The sequence below is a fragment of the Oncorhynchus tshawytscha genome, linkage group LG13 (genome assembly GCF_018296145.1).
Source record: "Oncorhynchus tshawytscha isolate Ot180627B linkage group LG13, Otsh_v2.0, whole genome shotgun sequence".
In the NCBI taxonomy this organism is placed as follows: domain Eukaryota; kingdom Metazoa; phylum Chordata; class Actinopteri; order Salmoniformes; family Salmonidae; genus Oncorhynchus; species Oncorhynchus tshawytscha.
Window position 1 is genome coordinate 8,406,730 of NC_056441.1, and position 18,466 is coordinate 8,425,195.

The window sequence follows — 18,466 nt, forward strand, 5'->3', positions numbered from 1 at the left end:
TCCTCTCCCTCTTTCACTGTCTCCCTCCCTCCATCCCCTGTCCTCTCCCTCTTTCACTGTCTCCCTCCCTCCATCCCCTGTCCTCTCCCTCTTTCACTGTCTCCCTCCCTCCATCCCCTGTCCTCTCCCTCTTTCACTGTCTCCCTCCCTCCATCCCCTGTCCTCTCCCTCTTTCCCACTCTCTCTCCCTCCCTCCCTCCATCCCCTGTCCTCTCCCTCTTTCACTGTCTCCCTCCCTCCATCCCCTGTCCTCTCCCTCTTTCACTGTCTCCCTCCCTCCATCCCCTGTCCTCTCCCTCTTTCCTCTCTCTCCCTCCCTCCCTCCATCCCCTGTCCTCTCCCTCTTTCACTGTCTCCCTCCCTCCATCCCCTGTCCTCTCCCTCTTTCCCTCTCCCTCCCTCCATCCCCTGTCCTCTCCCTCTTTCTCTCTCTGTCCCTCCATCCCTCCTCTCCCTCTTTCACTCTCTCTCCCTCCATCCCCTGTCCCTCTTTCACTCTCTCTCTCTCCCTCCATCCCCCATCCTCTCCCTTTTCCCTCTCTCTCCCTCCCTCCCTCCATCCCCTGTCCTCTCCTCTCTGTCCCGTCCATCCCCTGTCCCTCTCTCTGTCTCCCGTCCATCCCCTGTCCTCTCTCTCTCTCTGTCTCCATCTCCCTCTCTTTCCCACTGCCCCCTCCGTCTCTCCTACCTCTGCTCTTCTCCATCTCCTCTCCCTTTCCCCACTCTGCCCTCTCTCTCTCTCTGTCTCCTCTCTCTCTCCCTTTCCCCCTCTGCCTCTCTCTCTCTTTCTTTCTCCCTCTCTCTCTCTTTCCCCACTCTGCCTCTCTCTCTTTCTTCTCCTCTCTCTCTCTTTCCCCACTCTGCCTCTCTCTCTCTTTCTTTCTCTCTCCTCTCTTTCCCCACTCTGCCTCTCTCTCTCTTTCTTTCTCCCTCTCTCTCCTTTCCCCCTCTGCCTCTCTCTCTCTCTTTCTCTCTCCTCTCCCTTTCCCCTCTGCCCCTCTCTCTCTTTCTTTCTCCATCTCCCTCTCCCTTTCCCCCTCTGCCCTCTCTCTCTTTCTTTCTCTCTCTCTCTCTCCCTTTCCCCACTCTGCCTCTCTCTCTCTCTTTCTTTCTCCCCTCTCTCTCTTTCTTTCTCCCCTCTCTCTCCCTTTCCCCACTCTGCCCTCTCTCTCTTTCTTTCTCCCCCTCTCTCCCTTTCTTTCTCCCCTCTCTCTTCTTTTTCTCTCTCTCTCCCTTTCCCCACTCTGCCTCTCTCTCTCTTTCTTTCTCTCTCTCTCTCTTTCCCTCTCTCTCCCTTTCCCCACTCTGCCTCTCTCTCTTTCTTTCTCCCCTCTCTCTCTTTCTTTCTCCCCCTCTCTCTCTCTTTCTCTCTCTCTCTCTCTCCCTTTCCCCACTCTGCCCTCTCTCTCTTTCTTTCTCTCTCTTCTCCCTTTCCCCACTCTGCCTCTCTCTCTCTTTCTTTCTCCCCTCTCTCTCTTTCTTTCTCCCCTCTCTCTCCCTTTCCCCACTCTGCCTCTCTCTCTCTTTCTTTCTTCTCTCTCCCTTTCTTCTCTCTCTCTCTTTTTTCTCCCCTCTCTCTCCCTTTCCCCACTCTGCCTCTCTCTCTCTTTCTTTCTCTCTCTCTCTTTCTTTCTCCCCTCTCTCTCCCTTTCCCCACTCTGCCTCTCTCTCTTTCTTTCTCCCTCTCTCTTTCTTTCTCCCCTCTCTCTCTTTCTTTCTTTCTCTTTTTCTCCCCTCTCTCTCCCTTTCCCCACTCTGCCTCTCTCTCTCTCTTTCTTTCTCTCTCTCTCTCCCTTTCCCCACTCTGCCTCTCTCTCTCTTTCTTTCTCCTCTCTCTCTCTCTTTCTTTCTCTCTCTCTCTCCCTTTCCCCACTCTGCCTCTCTCTCTCTTTCTTTCTCTCTCTCTCTCCCTTTCCCCACTCTGCCTCTCTCTCTCTTTCTTTCTCCCCTCTCTCTTTCTTTCTCCCCTCTCTCCCTTTCCCCACTCTGCCTCTCTCTCTTTCTTTCTCTCTCTCTCTTTCTTTCTCCCCTCTCTCTCCCTTTCCCCACTCTGCCTCTCTCTCTCTTTCTTTTCTCTCTCTCTTTCTCTCCCCTCTCTCTCTGCCTCTCTCTCTCTTTCTTTCTCTCTCTCTCTTTCTTTCTCCCTCTCTCTCCCTTTCCCCACTCTGCCTCTCTCTCTCTTTCTTTTCTCTCTCTCTCCCTTTCCCCACTCTGCCTCTCTCTCTTTCTTTCTCTCTCTCTCTCCCTTTCCCCCTCTGCCTCTCTCTCTCTCTTTCTTTCTCCCCTCTCTCTCTTTCTTTCTCCCCTCTCTCTCCTCTTCCCCACTCTGCCTCTCTCCTTTCTCCCTCTCTCCCCTTTCTTTCTCCCTCTTTCACTTTTTTCTCCCTCCCTCCATCCCCCTCTGCCTCTCTCTCTCTTTCTTTCTCTGTCTCTTTCTTTCTCCCTCCTCTCCCTTTCCCCACTCCTCTCCCTCTTTCCCTGTCTCTTTCCTCCCTCCATCCCCTTTCTTTCTCCCCTCTTTCACTTTTTGTCTCCCTCCCTCCATCCCCCCTGCCTCCTCTCTCTTTCTTTCTCTCTCTCTCCTTTCCCCACTCTGCCTCTCTCTCTCCTTTCTCCCTCTCTCTCTCTTTCTTTCTCTCTCTCTCTCTCCCTTTCCCCACTCTGCCTCTCTCTCTCTTTCTTTCTCCCTCTCTCTCTCTCTTTCTTTCTCTCTCTCTCTCTCTTTCCCCACTCTGCCTCTCTCTCTCTTTCTTTCTCTCTCTCTCTCCCTTTCAGGTGAACTTGGACAGTAAGACCAGAGACTTAACCACACAGCTGCTACAGGCCCCATCACACACCTCCCTGTCCCACGCCCAGAAACGCATCTACTCCCTCCTGGATACAGACTGCTACCCTCGCTTCCTCCAGTCCGACATCTACCTCACCCTGCTGGGCCAGGCTGACTAGAGACTAAGGGCTCCATTCAATCCGTATCGTGGAAGTACAGCACTATAGCCTCGATTGAAAGAAATAGGCAAATGTGCCTGCGTTTGCGGAGACTAGATTCACGTTAAACGCTGTATATGATGGCTCAATCTGAAATTACCTTTACATTTCAATCACGCTGTAGCGTTGAATTACTGCAATAAGAATTGAATGGAGACCTAAGGCTGCGTCCCTATTCCTCCACTCTCCACCCTTCTCCTAAAGTGTACACTTGCACACTATCTTACATGGATTTAACAATGATGGAAAGGATACTCCAATCCAGTGCTTTTGAAATCCTATGATGGGTGTGTGTAAGTGCTTACTGGGAAAGGGTGGAAAACAGAGACCTATCTGTCGTGGAAATGGGATTGGACAGTTGCAGGAGATGCCGTTACATAATGTAGAGTTAAAGAGGTTTTGGGGTTTATTCATTCCAGTTAATGAGCAGGGTTGTGTTAATTTGGGCATGGAACAGAAAAACGTTTAAAAAATGTTTTTCAAAGCAAAAAAAAACGAAAATGAGAGTTCCTTATTGGACAAGTCCAGGTAGTCCCTTTCTGTTTCAGTGTGTAATGAACATAACCCAGGGGGTTCTGTTAGGTTCTGTTCTGCTTAGGGTGTGAAGGAGCTTGGGGAAATGACAGCAGGGAATGCCATGGGGTTTGGATTGAAGGAGCTTGCCAATCCATCCACAGAGGTTACGAGACAGGGACCTGTTTCTTCCATGACTTAGTGAGTGTGACACTGCCGATTATCAGCGTTTGTAATCATTAAACATCCTCTTTTTGTTGGCATCATTCATAGCAGATCAGCTAAGAAGCCGATAGGTCGCCCACGGTCCAATGAGCACGTATGGAATTCCGACAGCGGAGACAAAGGAAAAACAAGTAGAGCAAGATGCCACACTAGTTAAAAAAGGACAACACATTTTGTGAAACCCAAAGCAGGCCACACTGGTAGAGGAGGGTGGAGGAGGGTGGCCCGTACAAGGAAGTAACCTATTTAAAGATTGCCTCCAGGAACTCTTTTTGCAAAAAAAGGGATTCCTTTTCAAAGATGTCACCTTATAATCCCTCAGATCAGATGGATGGTTTTATTAACATATCAAGACAGATCATTTGTCGCTAGATAATTCAAAATAATTGTATTGCTTCCAAGTAAGCCATCTTCCATTACAATAACACAAAAAGGAGGTGTCCCATCAGGCCTCTGGCAAAACAAAGTCCGTGTTGGTTTGATGCTGTTCTTAGGTGACTGCAGTGTGCTAAACAGTGTGTGAAAACCAACAGAAAAACCCTTTCACTTCATGCTCCATTGTACATATTTTTAAAACAGTAATCTGAAGAGAATCCAACAGATAAACAAAATAATATAATCATTTATTTCGTGTGTATAATTTCTTTGTACCTAGTTTTGAATGTGTTTTTTTTTTTTTTTTTTTGTCAAACTATTTTTAAAGATAAATAAATGCACGTAGATGTTGTGTACATATGACAGAAGTCGTTGGTCATTATAGATGGATCTCAGTGCCAATCTGTCTAAACACTGTGCGTTTGCTAAGTAACGCTAAGGAAATAAACTATTACGTCTCTGTGTCCAGTATGGAGGAAGTTTGAGGTGGTTTCGCGAGCCAATGCTAACTAGCATCAGCGCAATGAATGGACGTCTAGGGGGATCTGCTCGCATAACTGAAAGTAATCATTACGTTGCTGAGTTCGGGGTAATCCAAAAGTTACGTTACTGATTACAATTTTGTACAGGTAACTATAGTAACGGATTACATTTAGAAAGGAACCTACGTAAACCCGGGATTAATGTTTGGGTTTAAAAATCAGATTTTAAGAAGCTAAATTGTAGAACTATACTGATACAAAAAAAAAATATATATATATATATATAAACACGAACATGCAACAATTTCAACAATTTTACTGAGTTAAAGGTTCCTATGAGGAAATCAGTCAATTCAAATAAATTCATTAGGCCCTAATCTATGGATTTCACGTGACTGGGCAGAGGTGCGAGCCGTGGGTGTGCACAGACCCATCGATTTGGGAGCCAGGCCCCAACCAATCAGAATACATTTTCCCCTCACAAAAGGGCTTTATTACAGAGAAAAATACTCAGTTGCATCAGCTGTCCGGGTGGCTGATCTCAGACGATCCCTCAAGGGAAGAAGCCGGATGTGGAGGTCCTGGGCTGGAGTGGTTACACGTGGGTCTGTGGTTGTGAGGCCGGTTGGACGTGCTGCCAAATTCTCTACAACTACATTGGAAGCTGCTTATAGTAGAGAAATTCCATTAAATGCTCTGGCAACAGCTCTGGTGGACATTCCTGCAGTCAGCCTGCCAATTGCACGCTCCCTCAAAACTGGAGACATCTGTGGCATTGTGTTGTGGCAAAACGGCAGTGCAAGATGCACTTGTGTAATGATCATGCTGTTTAATCAGCTTCTTGATATGCCACACCTGTCAGGTGGATGGATTATCATGGCAAAGGAGAAATGCTCACTAACAGGGATATTAACACATTTGTATAGAAAATATGAGAGAAATAAGCTTTTTGTGAGTATGGTACATTTCTGGGATCTTTTATTTCAGCTCATGAAACATGGGACCAACACTTTACATGTTGTGTTTATTTTTGTTCAGTGTAGGTGGGGCTTCCGACGTTGTAGCTTGATGGTACTAATGTCGCATTCACGTGCTGTAGGAAACTAGGAAACTCTGAAATGTCCGACTTGCTAACTGGTTGAATACGGCACGTGTGTAACTGCAAGTCGGAAATGTCAAGAGTTACCTAGTTCCGACTAAAGGTAAACGCGGCATTAGTAGTGAATGTTTAACATATGTAATCAGGACACCAATGTTTTGGGGATGATATCTATGTGTTTGGGGAAGCAGGGATGTGTTCATTAGGGCACACAATACAAACTATACACAATGTTTTGAAACAAAACAAAAATGGCCATTTCTTATTGGACAAGTCCAAGTTGTTCCACCCCGTTTAACTAAATTGTCTTCAGTTTTGTTGCCGAATGAACACAACCCTGTCTTGTACTTGACTGCCTGTTGAGTTCGTGATACTGCAGTACCGGATTTAGCCAGTAGATGGCAGTGCAGGAGGTTCAAGGGTGTAGAGGGGACATGAGGGAAACACAAAGCACTATATCAACATTTAGGTAATCAAATGTAATCTATGATCAATACATGGGTAAATAACGCAGACATAACAAGTAAAGCTATTCCAACAACATTTAGGGACGAGTCTTTCTGTGATCAGCGTAGGCCATTTATTTCTACATTGAAAACATCTTAACGTGTCAACTCAAGTCTGATGGAATTTCCAGCATGGCTCCATTGCCTTTTTGCTTCAAGTGAATTGCTGCTGGTACATGTGACAGATTTAGTAGGTCTCTAAAGCTGTGGTTCTCATTACCATCATCAACCTACTGACTAGTACTCAGTATTCACTGCTACATTCTGTTCATTGTACTGTAACCCACCATTTTACACCCTCAGACTGTGTCTAAGCCCCAAATGGCACCTTATTCCCTACGTTAGTGCACTACTTTTGACCCAAAATGGCACCCTATTCCCAATATAGTGCACTACTTTTGACCCAAAATGGCACCCTATTCCCAATATAGTGCACTACTTTTGACCAGGTCCCATAGGGAATAGGGTGCCATTTGGGACGTATACTGTGACATCTGGCTGACTATTGTTGCATACCAACCAAACCCTTCACTTGTTCTGTCTAGAAGACATAGCACCACTAACCAGTGATCAGGTGAGAGGGATGAAGGGAAGTGGGTGAGGATTGGCTGTGGCTGTCTTCCCGTCTATCTCAACTCTAGTTCACAGTCCATTTCTCTAAATCTCTATTAAATCAGTCTGTCAGTCGGTCTCTTTCTCCTCTACATCCTGTTTCTTATCCATCCATCCGTCTGCCTTCCATCTCCTGCTTCTTATTCATCCATCTGTCAGTCCGTCTGTCTTCCATCTCCTGCTTCCTATTCATCCGTCTGTCAGTCCATCTGTCTTCCATCTCCTGCTTCCTGTCAGTCCGTCTGTCTTCCATCTCCTGCTTCCTGTCAGTCCGTCTGTCTTCCATCTCCTGCTTCCTGTCAGTCCGTCTGTCTTCCATGTGGGTCACCAGGGTCTGGTATTGTTATATTCCTGCTTCTGCCTGACCCACTGAGCTGTGTTACAGCAGCTCTCTCCCACCGTCCATGACCAGCCTCCTCTCCCCCTGTCCTTCTCAGCCTCCAATGGCCCCTTCTCAACCACTTGGGGCCCACCTCCTTTCTCTCCAGCCCTCCCAGGCCAGGGCTCTCCCCCTACCCCCATCCGGGGCCTATTCTCCAACACCCTGGTCTCCATCCCAGCCTGTCTGTCTGGTTCTCTGGTGGTCTGGGAGCAGGGCAACTTCTTCCTGGATAGGGATAGAGGTGGAAGGGACCTGGACAGGGACAAGGAGGGTTGGAGAGAGGAGGCATATGATGAGAGGTAAGATGAGGGGATGAGTGAGAGAAACGGAGAGTGTGAAGAAGGAAGATAACTCGTTTTTGTGCTGCAGAGAAGGAAATGTAGTTCAGTCAAAACACAAATCCACTGTAATTCCAGCTTATTTTTCTTGCTTTCAATTGTAGCCACCTACTATTCAATGCCTTTCCAACCCCCCTGCATGCATGTTATATATACAGTCTGCCAGATATATCCTGAGTGTGTCTATGTGAGGGGAAATTACATCTTGGCAAACCTGTCTGTGTGTCCCAGGGGGTCTGTTTGTCCCCCTGTGTCAGTCTCTCTCTCTCTCAATAATGGTGTCAAACCTGAGGAGGTACACAGCACTAACAGGTCAGAGGTCAGTCACAAGACAACACAGTACATTCCTGGGCACAGTGGTCTATGTACTAAATGGCACTCTATTCCCTATGTCGTGCACTACTTTAGACCAGAGCCCTATTCCCTATGTCGTGCACTACTTTAGACCAGAGCCCTATATCGTGCACTACTTTAGACCAGAGCCCTATATCGTGCACTACTTTAGACCAGAGCCCTATGCCCTATATCGTGCACTACTTTAGACCAGAGCCCTATTCCCTATATCGTGCACTACTTTAGACCAGAGCCCTATTCCCTATGTCGTGCACTACTTTAGACCAGAGCCCTATATCGTGCACTACTTTAGACCAGAGCCCTATTCCCTATATCGTGCACTACTTTAGACCAGGGCGCTATTCCCTATGTCGTGCACTACTTTAGACCAGGGCCCTATTCCCTATATCGTGCACTACTTTAGACCATGGTCTGGTCTAAAGTAGTGCACTAAATAGGGAATATACTCAAAAAGGCCCATAGGGTTCTGGTCTCAGCCTGGTTCCTCTCTAGGCTTCTTCCTAGGTTCCTCTCTAGGTTTCTTCCTTGGTTCCGGCCCTTTCTAGGGAGTTTTTCCTAGCCACTGTGCTTCCACAACTGCATTGCTTGCTGTTTGGGGTTTTAGGCTGGGTTTCTGTACAGCACTTTGTGACATCAGCTGATGCAAAGAAGGGCTTTATAAATACATTTGATTGGTTGATTGGTCTAAAGTAGTGCCCTATAGCAAATAGGGTGCCATTTGGGAGACATACATAGTCCTTAGTGGTGTGTTGTTACGGTGTACTCCACATGTCCCATAGCCAATCAGATCTGGTTACCTGGCAGTTTGAATGTGTTCTGCTGGGTCTCCAACAACAGCCCAAAGCCCCGGGTGTTGATGTAGCGACTGTAGAGGTTTCCCCTGGCAACTAGGCCCTGTTGGCTACCACGGCGACGGAGCAGGGAAGGTAGAGAGGATAGGAAGAGCAAGGGAATGGGAGATGGAGGACAAATAAGAACAGGACAGAGAAAACAAGAAAGAGTGGAAGAAAGAGGGAGGGAAACATAAATAGGGAGCGAAGGAGGAGACAGATCGTAGGAAAGTACAGAAAGGGGAAAAAGACAAGTGTGTGCAAAAGGAAACAGCGAAGGAAACAGCGAAGGAAACAGCGAAGGAAACAGCAAGAGAATTCAACAGAAGAGAAACACTTGATTAAAACAGAATTAGCAAACAATGTCAAAACTGAATGCTTGACAAATCATACAAACAATAACTGAAAACAAAAAAAAACACACATATTATTATGATATGAAGTGAAAGCAACGCCAACAGAAAGACCCAAAGACTAATGTGAGAATTATACAAGTAGGGCAGGGGTTACCAAAGTTTTTCCTAAGATCACTCACGGGACCCCATTTCAAATTTCAGAGGAACCCACATGAGGTCCCAACCCCAAGTTTAAGAACCACTGAAGTAGGGGACTATCAATGAAAAAGCCTTCTCTGGCTCATTATCAAATTCTTAGCATTGTTTCTTGTTGACGCGTCATGTTGTTATTTATTTTATTTTACCTTTATTTAACCAGGTAGGCTAGTTCAGAACACCTTTATTTAACCAGGTGGGCTAGTTGAGAACACCTTTATTTAACCAGGTAGGCTAGTTGAGAACACCTTTATTTAACCAGGTAGGCTAGTTGAGAACACCTTTATTTAACCAGGTGGGCTAGTTGAGAACACCTTTATTTAACCAGGTGGGCTAGTTGAGAACACCTTTATTTAACCAGGTGGGCTAGTTGAGAACACCTTTATTTAACCAGGTGGGCTAGTTGAGAACACCTTTATTTAACCAGGTAGGCTAGTTCAGAACACCTTTATTTAACCAGGTGGGCTAGTTGAGAACACCTTTATTTAACCAGGTGGGCTAGTTGAGAACACCTTTATTTAACCAGGTAGGCTAGTTCAGAACACCTTTATTTAACCAGGTGGGCTAGTTGAGAACACCTTTATTTAACCAGGTAGGCTAGTTGAGAACACCTTTATTTAACCAGGTAGGCTAGTTCAGAACACCTTTATTTAACCAGGTGGGCTAGTTGAGAACACCTTTATTTAACCAGGTAGGCTAGTTGAGAACACCTTTATTTAACCAGGTAGGCTAGTTCAGAACACCTTTATTTAACCAGGTAGGCTAGTTCAGAACACCTTTATTTAACCAGGTGGGCTAGTTGAGAACACCTTTATTTAACCAGGTAGGCTAGTTGAGAACACCTTTATTTAACCAGGTAGGCTAGTTGAGAACACCTTTATTTAACCAGGTAGGCTAGTTGAGAACAAGTTCTCATTTACAACTGCGACCTGGCCAAGATAAAGCAAAGCAGTTTGACAGATACAACGACACAGAGTTACACATGGAGTAAAACAAACATACAGTCAATAATACAGTAGAAAAACAAGTCTATATACAATGTGAGCAAATGAGGTGAGATAAGGGAGGTAAAGGCAAAATAAAAGCCATGGTGGCAAAGTAAATACAATATAGCAAGTAAAACACTGGAATGGTAGATTTGCAGTGGAAGAATGTGCAAAGTAGAGATAGAAATAATGGGGTGCAAAGGAGCAAAATAAATAAACAAATACAGTCGGGAAAGAGGTAGTTGTTTGGGCTAAATTATAGGTGGGCTATGTACAGGTGCAGTAATCTGTTATGACAAAGTGAAAAGTTTTGGTTTTTTTTAAACATGCGAACTTCATGTTAATAAACATGAATGAATATGCCTCCAAAAGTCATCCAAATATTATTTTAGTGGCCTCATACACTTAATGAGAGTACCTACGAAAGAACATTGTAGTTAAAAGGTCAAACTATTGGTTAAAACAAAGCTCTAAACAGGGTTACCAAGGGAACTTGTCCAGTTTTGTTGGAGATGGTTTTAATGCTTTCTTCTAGGAAACGTCAGGTAAAAGTTACAGGCAGCTTATTAAAGAATTCCCCGGACTGGGGGTACAGAGACGGACACTGTACCCCCACGCCCTCACTGGACCGGTACCCCCACGCGCTCACTGGACCGGTACCCCCACGCGCTCACTGGACCGGTACCCCCACGCGCTCACTGGACCGGTACCCCCACGCGCTCACTGGACCGGTACCCCCACGCGCTCACTGGACCGGTACCCCCACGCGCTCACTGGACCGGTACCCCCACGCGCTCACTGGACCGGTACCCCCACGCGCTCACTGGCGCTCACTGGACCGGTACCCCCACGCGCTCACTGGACCGGTACCCCCACGCGCTCACTGGACCGGTACCCCCACGCGCTCACTGGACCGGTACCCCCACGCGCTCACTGGACCGGTACCCCACGCGCTCACTGGACCGGTACCCCCACCCCCACACGCTCACTGGACCGGTACCCCCACGCCCTCACTGGACCGGTACCCCCACACGCTCACTGGACCGGTACCCACACGCTCACAAATACTACACTGGCACGCCAACACACACACACACACACACACTTTACATATGCTGCTGCTACTCTTCTATTTGTCCTGTTTGCCTAGTCACTTTTACCCCAACCTACATGTACATATTACCTCAACTACCTCGTACCTCTGCACATTGACTCGGTGCCGTTACTCCTCGTACATAGCCTCATTATTACGTTACTATTTACAAAATGTTTGGTACTTTTTTTAAAGTCTGCATTGTTGGGAAAGGGCACATAAGTTGGCATTTCACGATGAAGTCTACACTTTCGGCAGATGTAACCAATACATTTGATTTGATTGGCTCAATTCCGGGAGGCCAACCCCGGTTGGGCCAATCAAACACTAACCTGCTTCACCTAAGGCAGGCCCGGGGCGTTTCATTCCCTCACTGTTAAATCCATGACAGGAAGTGTGCCAGTGCACACTTAGAGAGCAGCGTGGAGAACTGGGATGCAACCATGAGCTATCTAACAGGCTACAAACCACTTCCTGTCCTTTAAAGAAGGAAACCGTGTTTGGAAGCATCAACTGGGGGGGGGTAAGGGAACTGTCCTCCTTTTAGGATGTAGGGGAGGCAGAGAGAGGATGAAATGGATGTGAGGAAGGAGGAGGATTGGATGATTGTGGTCAAATTGGATAAAAAGGGGTGGGTGGAGGTTTCAAATGTAGACAGACAGTAGAGAAGGAATGGAAGAGAGAGAACAGTATTTAGAAAGAGAGGTCACAAAGAGCGCAGTGCTGGTCACACAGGACAATTAGGTGTGGGGGGGGGCAAGAGAGAGACGGACACTTGGAATCAGAGAGAAATCACTTTACCCAGGAGCTGTGTACACTCCCAAATGGCACCCTATTCCCACAGTGAATAGTATGGCTTTTGGTGCCCTGAGGCTGCCTCTTTGTATGAACAATACTCTTAAATGAGAAGAACTCTGTGTCCCCCGGGCCAAGCCTTCCAAACCTGGCAGAGATACTGACAGGCCTTCAGATTTAATGCTGTGCTGTACACACTCTCCCACAAACCTGGATTAGTTTAGATAGTTTCCGTGGAGTGAAGTTGTATTAGTACCTAGGGTAAAAATAAATGCTGACAACCTCCAAAATGACTTAGTCCCTCCTGATTCTGGGAGTCAGGGATCACTCCATCCGAGATCCCTCCTGATTCTGGGAGTCAGGGATCACTCCATCCGAGATCCCTCCTGATTCTGGGAGTCAGGGATCACTCCATCCGAGATCCCTCCTGATTCTGGGAGTCAGGGATCACTCCATCCGAGATCCCTCCTGATTCTGGGAGTCAGGGATCACTCCATCCGAGATCCCTCCTGATTCTGGGAGTCAGGGATCACTCCATCCGAGATCCCTCCTGTAAACCTGGGCATTTAGTTTTGACAGTTTTTCAGGAATACCATACCTGGTGCGTTTTACCCTGTAGTTGAGGCTGCCGATGAGTGGGGGGTTGGGGGCCGGGCCCCTGTAGCCCCCAGGGGCAGATGCTGGGGCCAGGGCCAGGTTGGGGCACTGGCGGGCCCTGCTTGGGGAGCATGGGGAGGATACCGACAACGGAAGAGAGAAGGGAGGAGCCGCGGGGCAACACAGAGGCCAGGGGAGAGCCCTCTGCTCCTCTCGCACAGCTGGAGGGGGGAGACAATACCATGAGGGAGAGGGAGGAGACAATACCATGAGGGAGAGGACAATACCATGAGGGAGAGGACAATACCATGAGGGAGAGGGAGGAGACAATACCATGAGGGAGAGGGGGAGGAGACAATACCATGAGGGAGAGGGAGGAGACAATACCATGAGGGACAATACCATGAGGGAGGGAGGAGGCAATACCATGAGGGAGAGGGAGGAGGCAATACCATGAGGGAGAGGGAGGAGGCAATACCATGAGGGAGAGGGAGGAGACAATACCATGAGGGAGAGGGAGGAGACAATACCATGAGGGAGAGGGAGGAGACAATACCATGAGGGAGAGGGAGGAGACAATACCATGAGGGAGAGGGAGGAGACAATACCATGAGGGAGAGGGAGGAGACAATACCATGAGGGAGAGGGAGGAGACAATACCATGAGGGAGAGGGGAGGAGACAATACCATGAGGGAGAGGGAGGAGACAATACCATGAGGGAGGGGGAAGAGACAATACCATGAGGGGAGACAATACCATGGGGAAGGAGACAATACCATGAGGGAGGGGGAAGAGACAATACCATGAGGGAGGGGGAGGAGACAATACCATGAGGGGAGGGGGAGACAATACCATGAGGGAGGGAGGGAGGAGACAATACCATGAGGGAGGGGGAGACAATACCATGAGGGAGAGGAGGAGACAATACCATGAGGGAGAGGGAGGAGACAATACCATGAGGGAGAGGGAGGAGACAATACCATGAGGGAGAGGGAGGAGACAATACCATGAGGGAGAGGGAGGAGACAATACCATGAGGGAGAGGGAGGAGACAATACCATGAGGGAGAGGGAGGAGACAATACCATGAGGGAGAGGGAGGAGACAATACCATGAGGGAGAGGGAGGAGACAATACCATGATGGGAGAGGGAGGAGACAATACCATGAGGGAGAGGGAGGAGACAATACCATGAGGGAGAGGGAGGAGACAATACCATGAGGGAGAGGGAGGAGACAATACCATGAGGGAGAGGGAGGAGACAATACCATGAGGGAGAGGGAGGAGACAATACCATGAGGGAGAGGGAGGAGACAATACCATGAGGGAGAGGGAGGAGACAATACCATGAGGGAGAGGGAGGAGACAATACCATGAGGGAGAGGGAGGAGACAATACCATGAGGGAGAGGGAGGAGACAATACCATGAGGGAGAGGGAGGAGACAATACCATGAGGGAGAGGGAGGAGACAATACCATGAGGGAGAGGGAGGAGACAATACCATGAGGGAGAGGGAGGAGACAATACCATGAGGGAGAGGGAGGAGACAATGAGGGAGAGGAGGAGACAATACCATGAGGGAGAGGGAGGAGACAATACCATGAGGGAGAGGGAGGAGACAATACCATGAGGGAGAGGGAGGAGACAATACCATGAGGGAGAGGGAGGAGACAATACCATGAGGGAGAGGGAGGAGACAATACCATGAGGGAGAGGGAGGAGACAATACCATGAGGGGGAGGGAGGAGACAATACCATGAGGGAGGGAGGAGACAATACCATGAGGGAGGGGAGGAGACAATACCATGAGGGGGAGGGAGGAGACAATACCATGAGGGGGAGGGAGAGGAGGAGACAATACCATGAGGGGGAGAGGGAGGAGACAATACCATGAGGGAGAGGGAGGAGACAATACCATGAGGGGGGGAGACAATACCATGAGGGAGGGAGGAGACAATACCATGAGGGAGAGGGAGGAGACAATACCATGAGGGAGGGAGGGGGAGACAATACCATGAGGGAGAGGAGGGGAGGGGAGGAGGGAGGGAGGAGACAATACCATGAGGGAGGGGGAGGGGGAGACAATACCATGAGGGGGAGACAATACCATGAGGGGGGAGACAATACCATGAGGGAGGGAGACAATACCATGAGGGGGGGAGACAATACCATGAGGGAGAGGGGAGGGAGGAGACAATACCATGAGGGAGAGGAGGGTAGAGGGGGAGACAGAGGACTGTCAAATAGAGTATCACTGTATTACTCAGAATCTAATACAGGCTGATTTAATAGTGCATGATCACTGCACTAACAGAGGCATTTTTAAAGTATTGATGAAGTGGACATAAACTCAAAACTAGATTGACACAAGGAGATGAATCAAGCAACTGCACTGAGACTAGACTGGACACAGAGGTTCTATGTTACTAGTCTGGACACAGAGGTTCTATGTTACTAGACTGGACACAGAGGTTCTATGTCACGTTAGACTGGACACAGAGGTTCTATGTCACGTTAGACTGGACACAGAGGTTCTATGTTACGTTAGACTGGACACAGAGGTTCTATGTTACTAGACTGGACACAGAGGTTCTATGTTACTAGACTGGACACAGAGGTTCTATGTTACTAGTCTGGACACAGAGGTTCTATGTTACTAGACTGGACACAGAGGTTCTATGTTACGTTAGACTGGACACAGAGGTTCTATGTTATGCTAGACTGGACACAGAGGTTCTATGTTACTAGTCTGGACACAGAGGTTCTATGTTACTAGACACAGAGGTTCTATGTTACTAGACACAGAGGTTCTATGTTACTAGACTGGACACAGAGGTTCTATGTTACGTTTTTCAGCGTCCTAATGTTCACCAAGCTGCTCCTGAATGCTTATCCCAGGGAATGGCTCAGTGTCTCTCAGACTAAACTGACCTACAGTAACGAGGCAGAATATAAAGGCCTGTCATAGAGGCCACACAAATTCAGCCGAATGACAACTGTCCTATTAGCACTCTGTTTACAATGAAGTGGGGAAATATCCCTACAATTAACAATGTTTAGTCCCAGGGGAAATATACTGTATCCACATCAAGCTGTCATACAATGTCTTGACTGGGTTATCTAGTACAACTAAATGATGTAAATCTGACGTTTTCCAGCTGTACTGGGCTGGTTTCCCGGACCCAGATTAAACCTAGTCCTGGAATAAGAACCTTCATTAAACGTGTTTAATCCAGGACTAGCCTTAATCTGGGTCCGGGAAACTGGCCCATTAGGAGTTATCCTCCACGTGTTCTGTCCAAGTTTAAACGGTGGCTCACCCCCTCTCTGTGTTAGTGAGTAGGGCTTGATCTCTCCGTCCAGCTTGTTGGGGGGAACCTTTCTCCACTGGGCCGCTGTGGAAGAGGATACAGTCAGCACGGGGGGGAAACATTATGGCAACCCTATGGCAGGCCTATGTTAACCCTATGGCAGGCCTACGGCAACACTACGGCAGGCCGATGGCAACCCAATGGCAGGCCTATGGCAGCCCTACGACAGGTATATGGCAACCCAACGGCAGGCCTATCGCAGCCCTATGGCAGGCCTACGACAGGTATATGGCAACCCTATATCAACTGTTACGAATCCCTTTTGGCCCGACAGTCTAGGGGGGGGGATGGTAATGAGACCCGTAACATAACTCATGCAAATTATAATTGTGACAAAGTAAAAGTGTGAACGAAATAACCACGATAACTGAAATTATACCGTCAAACTCAGGGTTTATTGTAAAACACACGGTAATGGGGGGGAGCAGGAAAAGGGGCTGAGCTGGACCCAAGGAAAGAAACAATAAGCATCCAAAACACCCCTAAGCTAGACTAGCCTATTTTAACAACAGCTAACTAACTAACCAAAAATACAGTGGGTGGTCCGCCCAGTTCTAACTAGTGTTTTTAACAAAGTCTACCTACGGGTAGTGTATGCCCATGGGCGACTTGTCTTGGTTTCCCCCTTTTCCCACCAGCAACAAACAAACACCATAACCAAAAACAATACTCACAGGAGATGACAAAGTGCTATGGAGGTGGTCAAACAAAAGAGAGGTTAAGACACAAAGAGAGAGTGAAACACAGAGACCTACAGACATGGCATTTACAGAGAGATTGAGCTGTAGAGCAAACAACTGATGGGGTTTTTAAACCAAGGGAAAGGAACTGTGATAGGGTAGGAAACAGGAGGAGGTGTGTCTTCTGATTGATGATTGATTGTTGACTGATTGGGGAGTGATGATGTTCACCTGTGAGGGGAGAAGGAGAGAAAAGAAACACACACAGGATACTTGTATCCGTAACAGCAACCCTATGGCAGGCCTATGGCAACCCTATGGCAGGCCTATGGCAACCCTATGGCAGGCCTATGGCAACCCTATGGCAGGCCTATGGCAACCCTATGGCAGGCCTATGGCAGCCCTATGGCAGGCCTATGGCAACCCTATGGCAGGCCTATGGCAACCCTATGGCAGGCCTATGGCAGGCCTATGGCAGGCCTATGGCAGGCCTATGGCAGGCCTATGGCAACCCTATGGCAGGCCTATGGCAACCCTATGGCAGGCCTATGGCAACCCTATGGCAGGCCTATGGCAACCCTATGGCAGGCCTATGGCAACCCTATGGAGGCCTATGGCAGCCCTATGGCAGGCCTATGGCAACCCTATGGCAATGGCAACCCTATGGCAGGCCTATGGCAACCCTATGGCAGCCCTACGACAGGTATATGGCAGGCCTATGGCAACCCTATGGCAGGCCTATGGCAACCCTATGGCAGGCCCTATGGCAGGCCTATGGCAACCCTATGGCAGGCCTATGGCAACCCTATGGCAGGCCTATGGCAACCCTATGGCAGGCCTATGGCAACCCTATGGCAGGCCTATGGCAACCCTATGGCAGGCCTATGGCAACCCTATGGCAGGCCTATGGCAGGCCTATGGCAGCCCTATGGCAGGCCTATGGCAACCCTATGGCAGGCCTATGGCAACCCTATGGCAGGCCTATGGCAACCCTATGGCAGGCCTATGGCAGGCCTATGGAAACCCTATGGCAGCCCTACGACAGGTATATGGCAACCCAATGGCAACCCTATGGCAACCCTATGGCAGGCCTATGGCAACCCTATGGCAGGCCTATGGCAACCCTATGGCAGGCCTATGGCAGGCCTATGGAAACCCTATGGCAGCCCTACGACAGGTATATGGCAACCCAATGGCAGGCCTATGGCAGGCCTATGGCAACCCTATGGCAGGCCTATGGCAACCCTATGGCAGACCTATGGCAGGCCTATGGAAGCCCTATGGCAACAGGTATATGGCAACCCAATGGCAACCCATGGCAACCCTATGGCAGCCCTATGGCAGGCCTATGGCAGCCATTTTGGCAGGCCTATGGAAACCCTATGGCAGCCCTACGACAGGTATATGGCAACCCAATGGCAGGCCTATGGCAACCCTATGGCAGCCCTATGGCAACCCTATGGCAGCCCTATGGCAGGCCTATCGCAGGCCTATGGCAACCCTATGGCAGGCCTATGGCAGCCCTATGGCAGGCCTATGGCAACCCTATGGCAGGCCTATGGCAGCCCTATGGCAGGCCTATGGCAGCCCTATGGCAGGCCTATGGCAGCCCTATGGCAGGCCTATGGCAACCCTATGGCAGGCCTATGGCAGCCCTATGGCAGGCCTATGGCAGCCCTATGGCAGCCCTA

General features: G+C 48.7%; 2 protein-coding genes across 6 annotated transcripts in view; one reads left to right on the forward strand and one right to left on the reverse strand.

The window, feature by feature from the left end:
• LOC112247212 (regulator of G-protein signaling rgs-7-like) overlaps positions 1 to 4,345 on the forward strand; it is a 28,756-nt gene extending 24,411 nt beyond the window's left edge. For both annotated transcript variants that reach the window (XM_042295115.1, XM_042295114.1), the window contains exon 6: positions 2,776 to 4,345. In XM_042295115.1, the coding sequence (XP_042151049.1) occupies positions 2,776 to 2,946 (171 nt within the window). In that variant the 3' untranslated portion in view covers positions 2,947 to 4,345. The remainder of the gene's footprint in view (positions 1 to 2,775) is intronic.
• A 1,681-nt stretch (positions 4,346 to 6,026) lies between these two features.
• Positions 6,027 to 18,466, reverse strand: part of LOC112247208 (alpha-tubulin N-acetyltransferase 1) — a 30,034-nt gene continuing 17,594 nt past the window's right edge. Inside the window, exons 8-12 of one of the 4 annotated variants that reach the window (XM_042295116.1) lie at positions 16,045 to 16,119; positions 12,725 to 12,944; positions 8,669 to 8,772; positions 7,732 to 7,804; positions 6,027 to 7,431 (exon numbers count right to left, since the gene is read on the reverse strand). In XM_042295116.1, coding sequence (XP_042151050.1) covers positions 7,122 to 7,431; positions 7,732 to 7,804; positions 8,669 to 8,772; positions 12,725 to 12,944; positions 16,045 to 16,119 — 782 coding nt within the window. In that variant the 3' untranslated portion in view covers positions 6,027 to 7,121. The remainder of the gene's footprint in view (positions 7,432 to 7,731; positions 7,805 to 8,668; positions 8,773 to 12,724; positions 12,945 to 16,044; positions 16,120 to 18,466) is intronic. The other 3 variants (XM_042295117.1, XM_042295119.1, XM_042295118.1) reach the window with 3 other exon arrangements.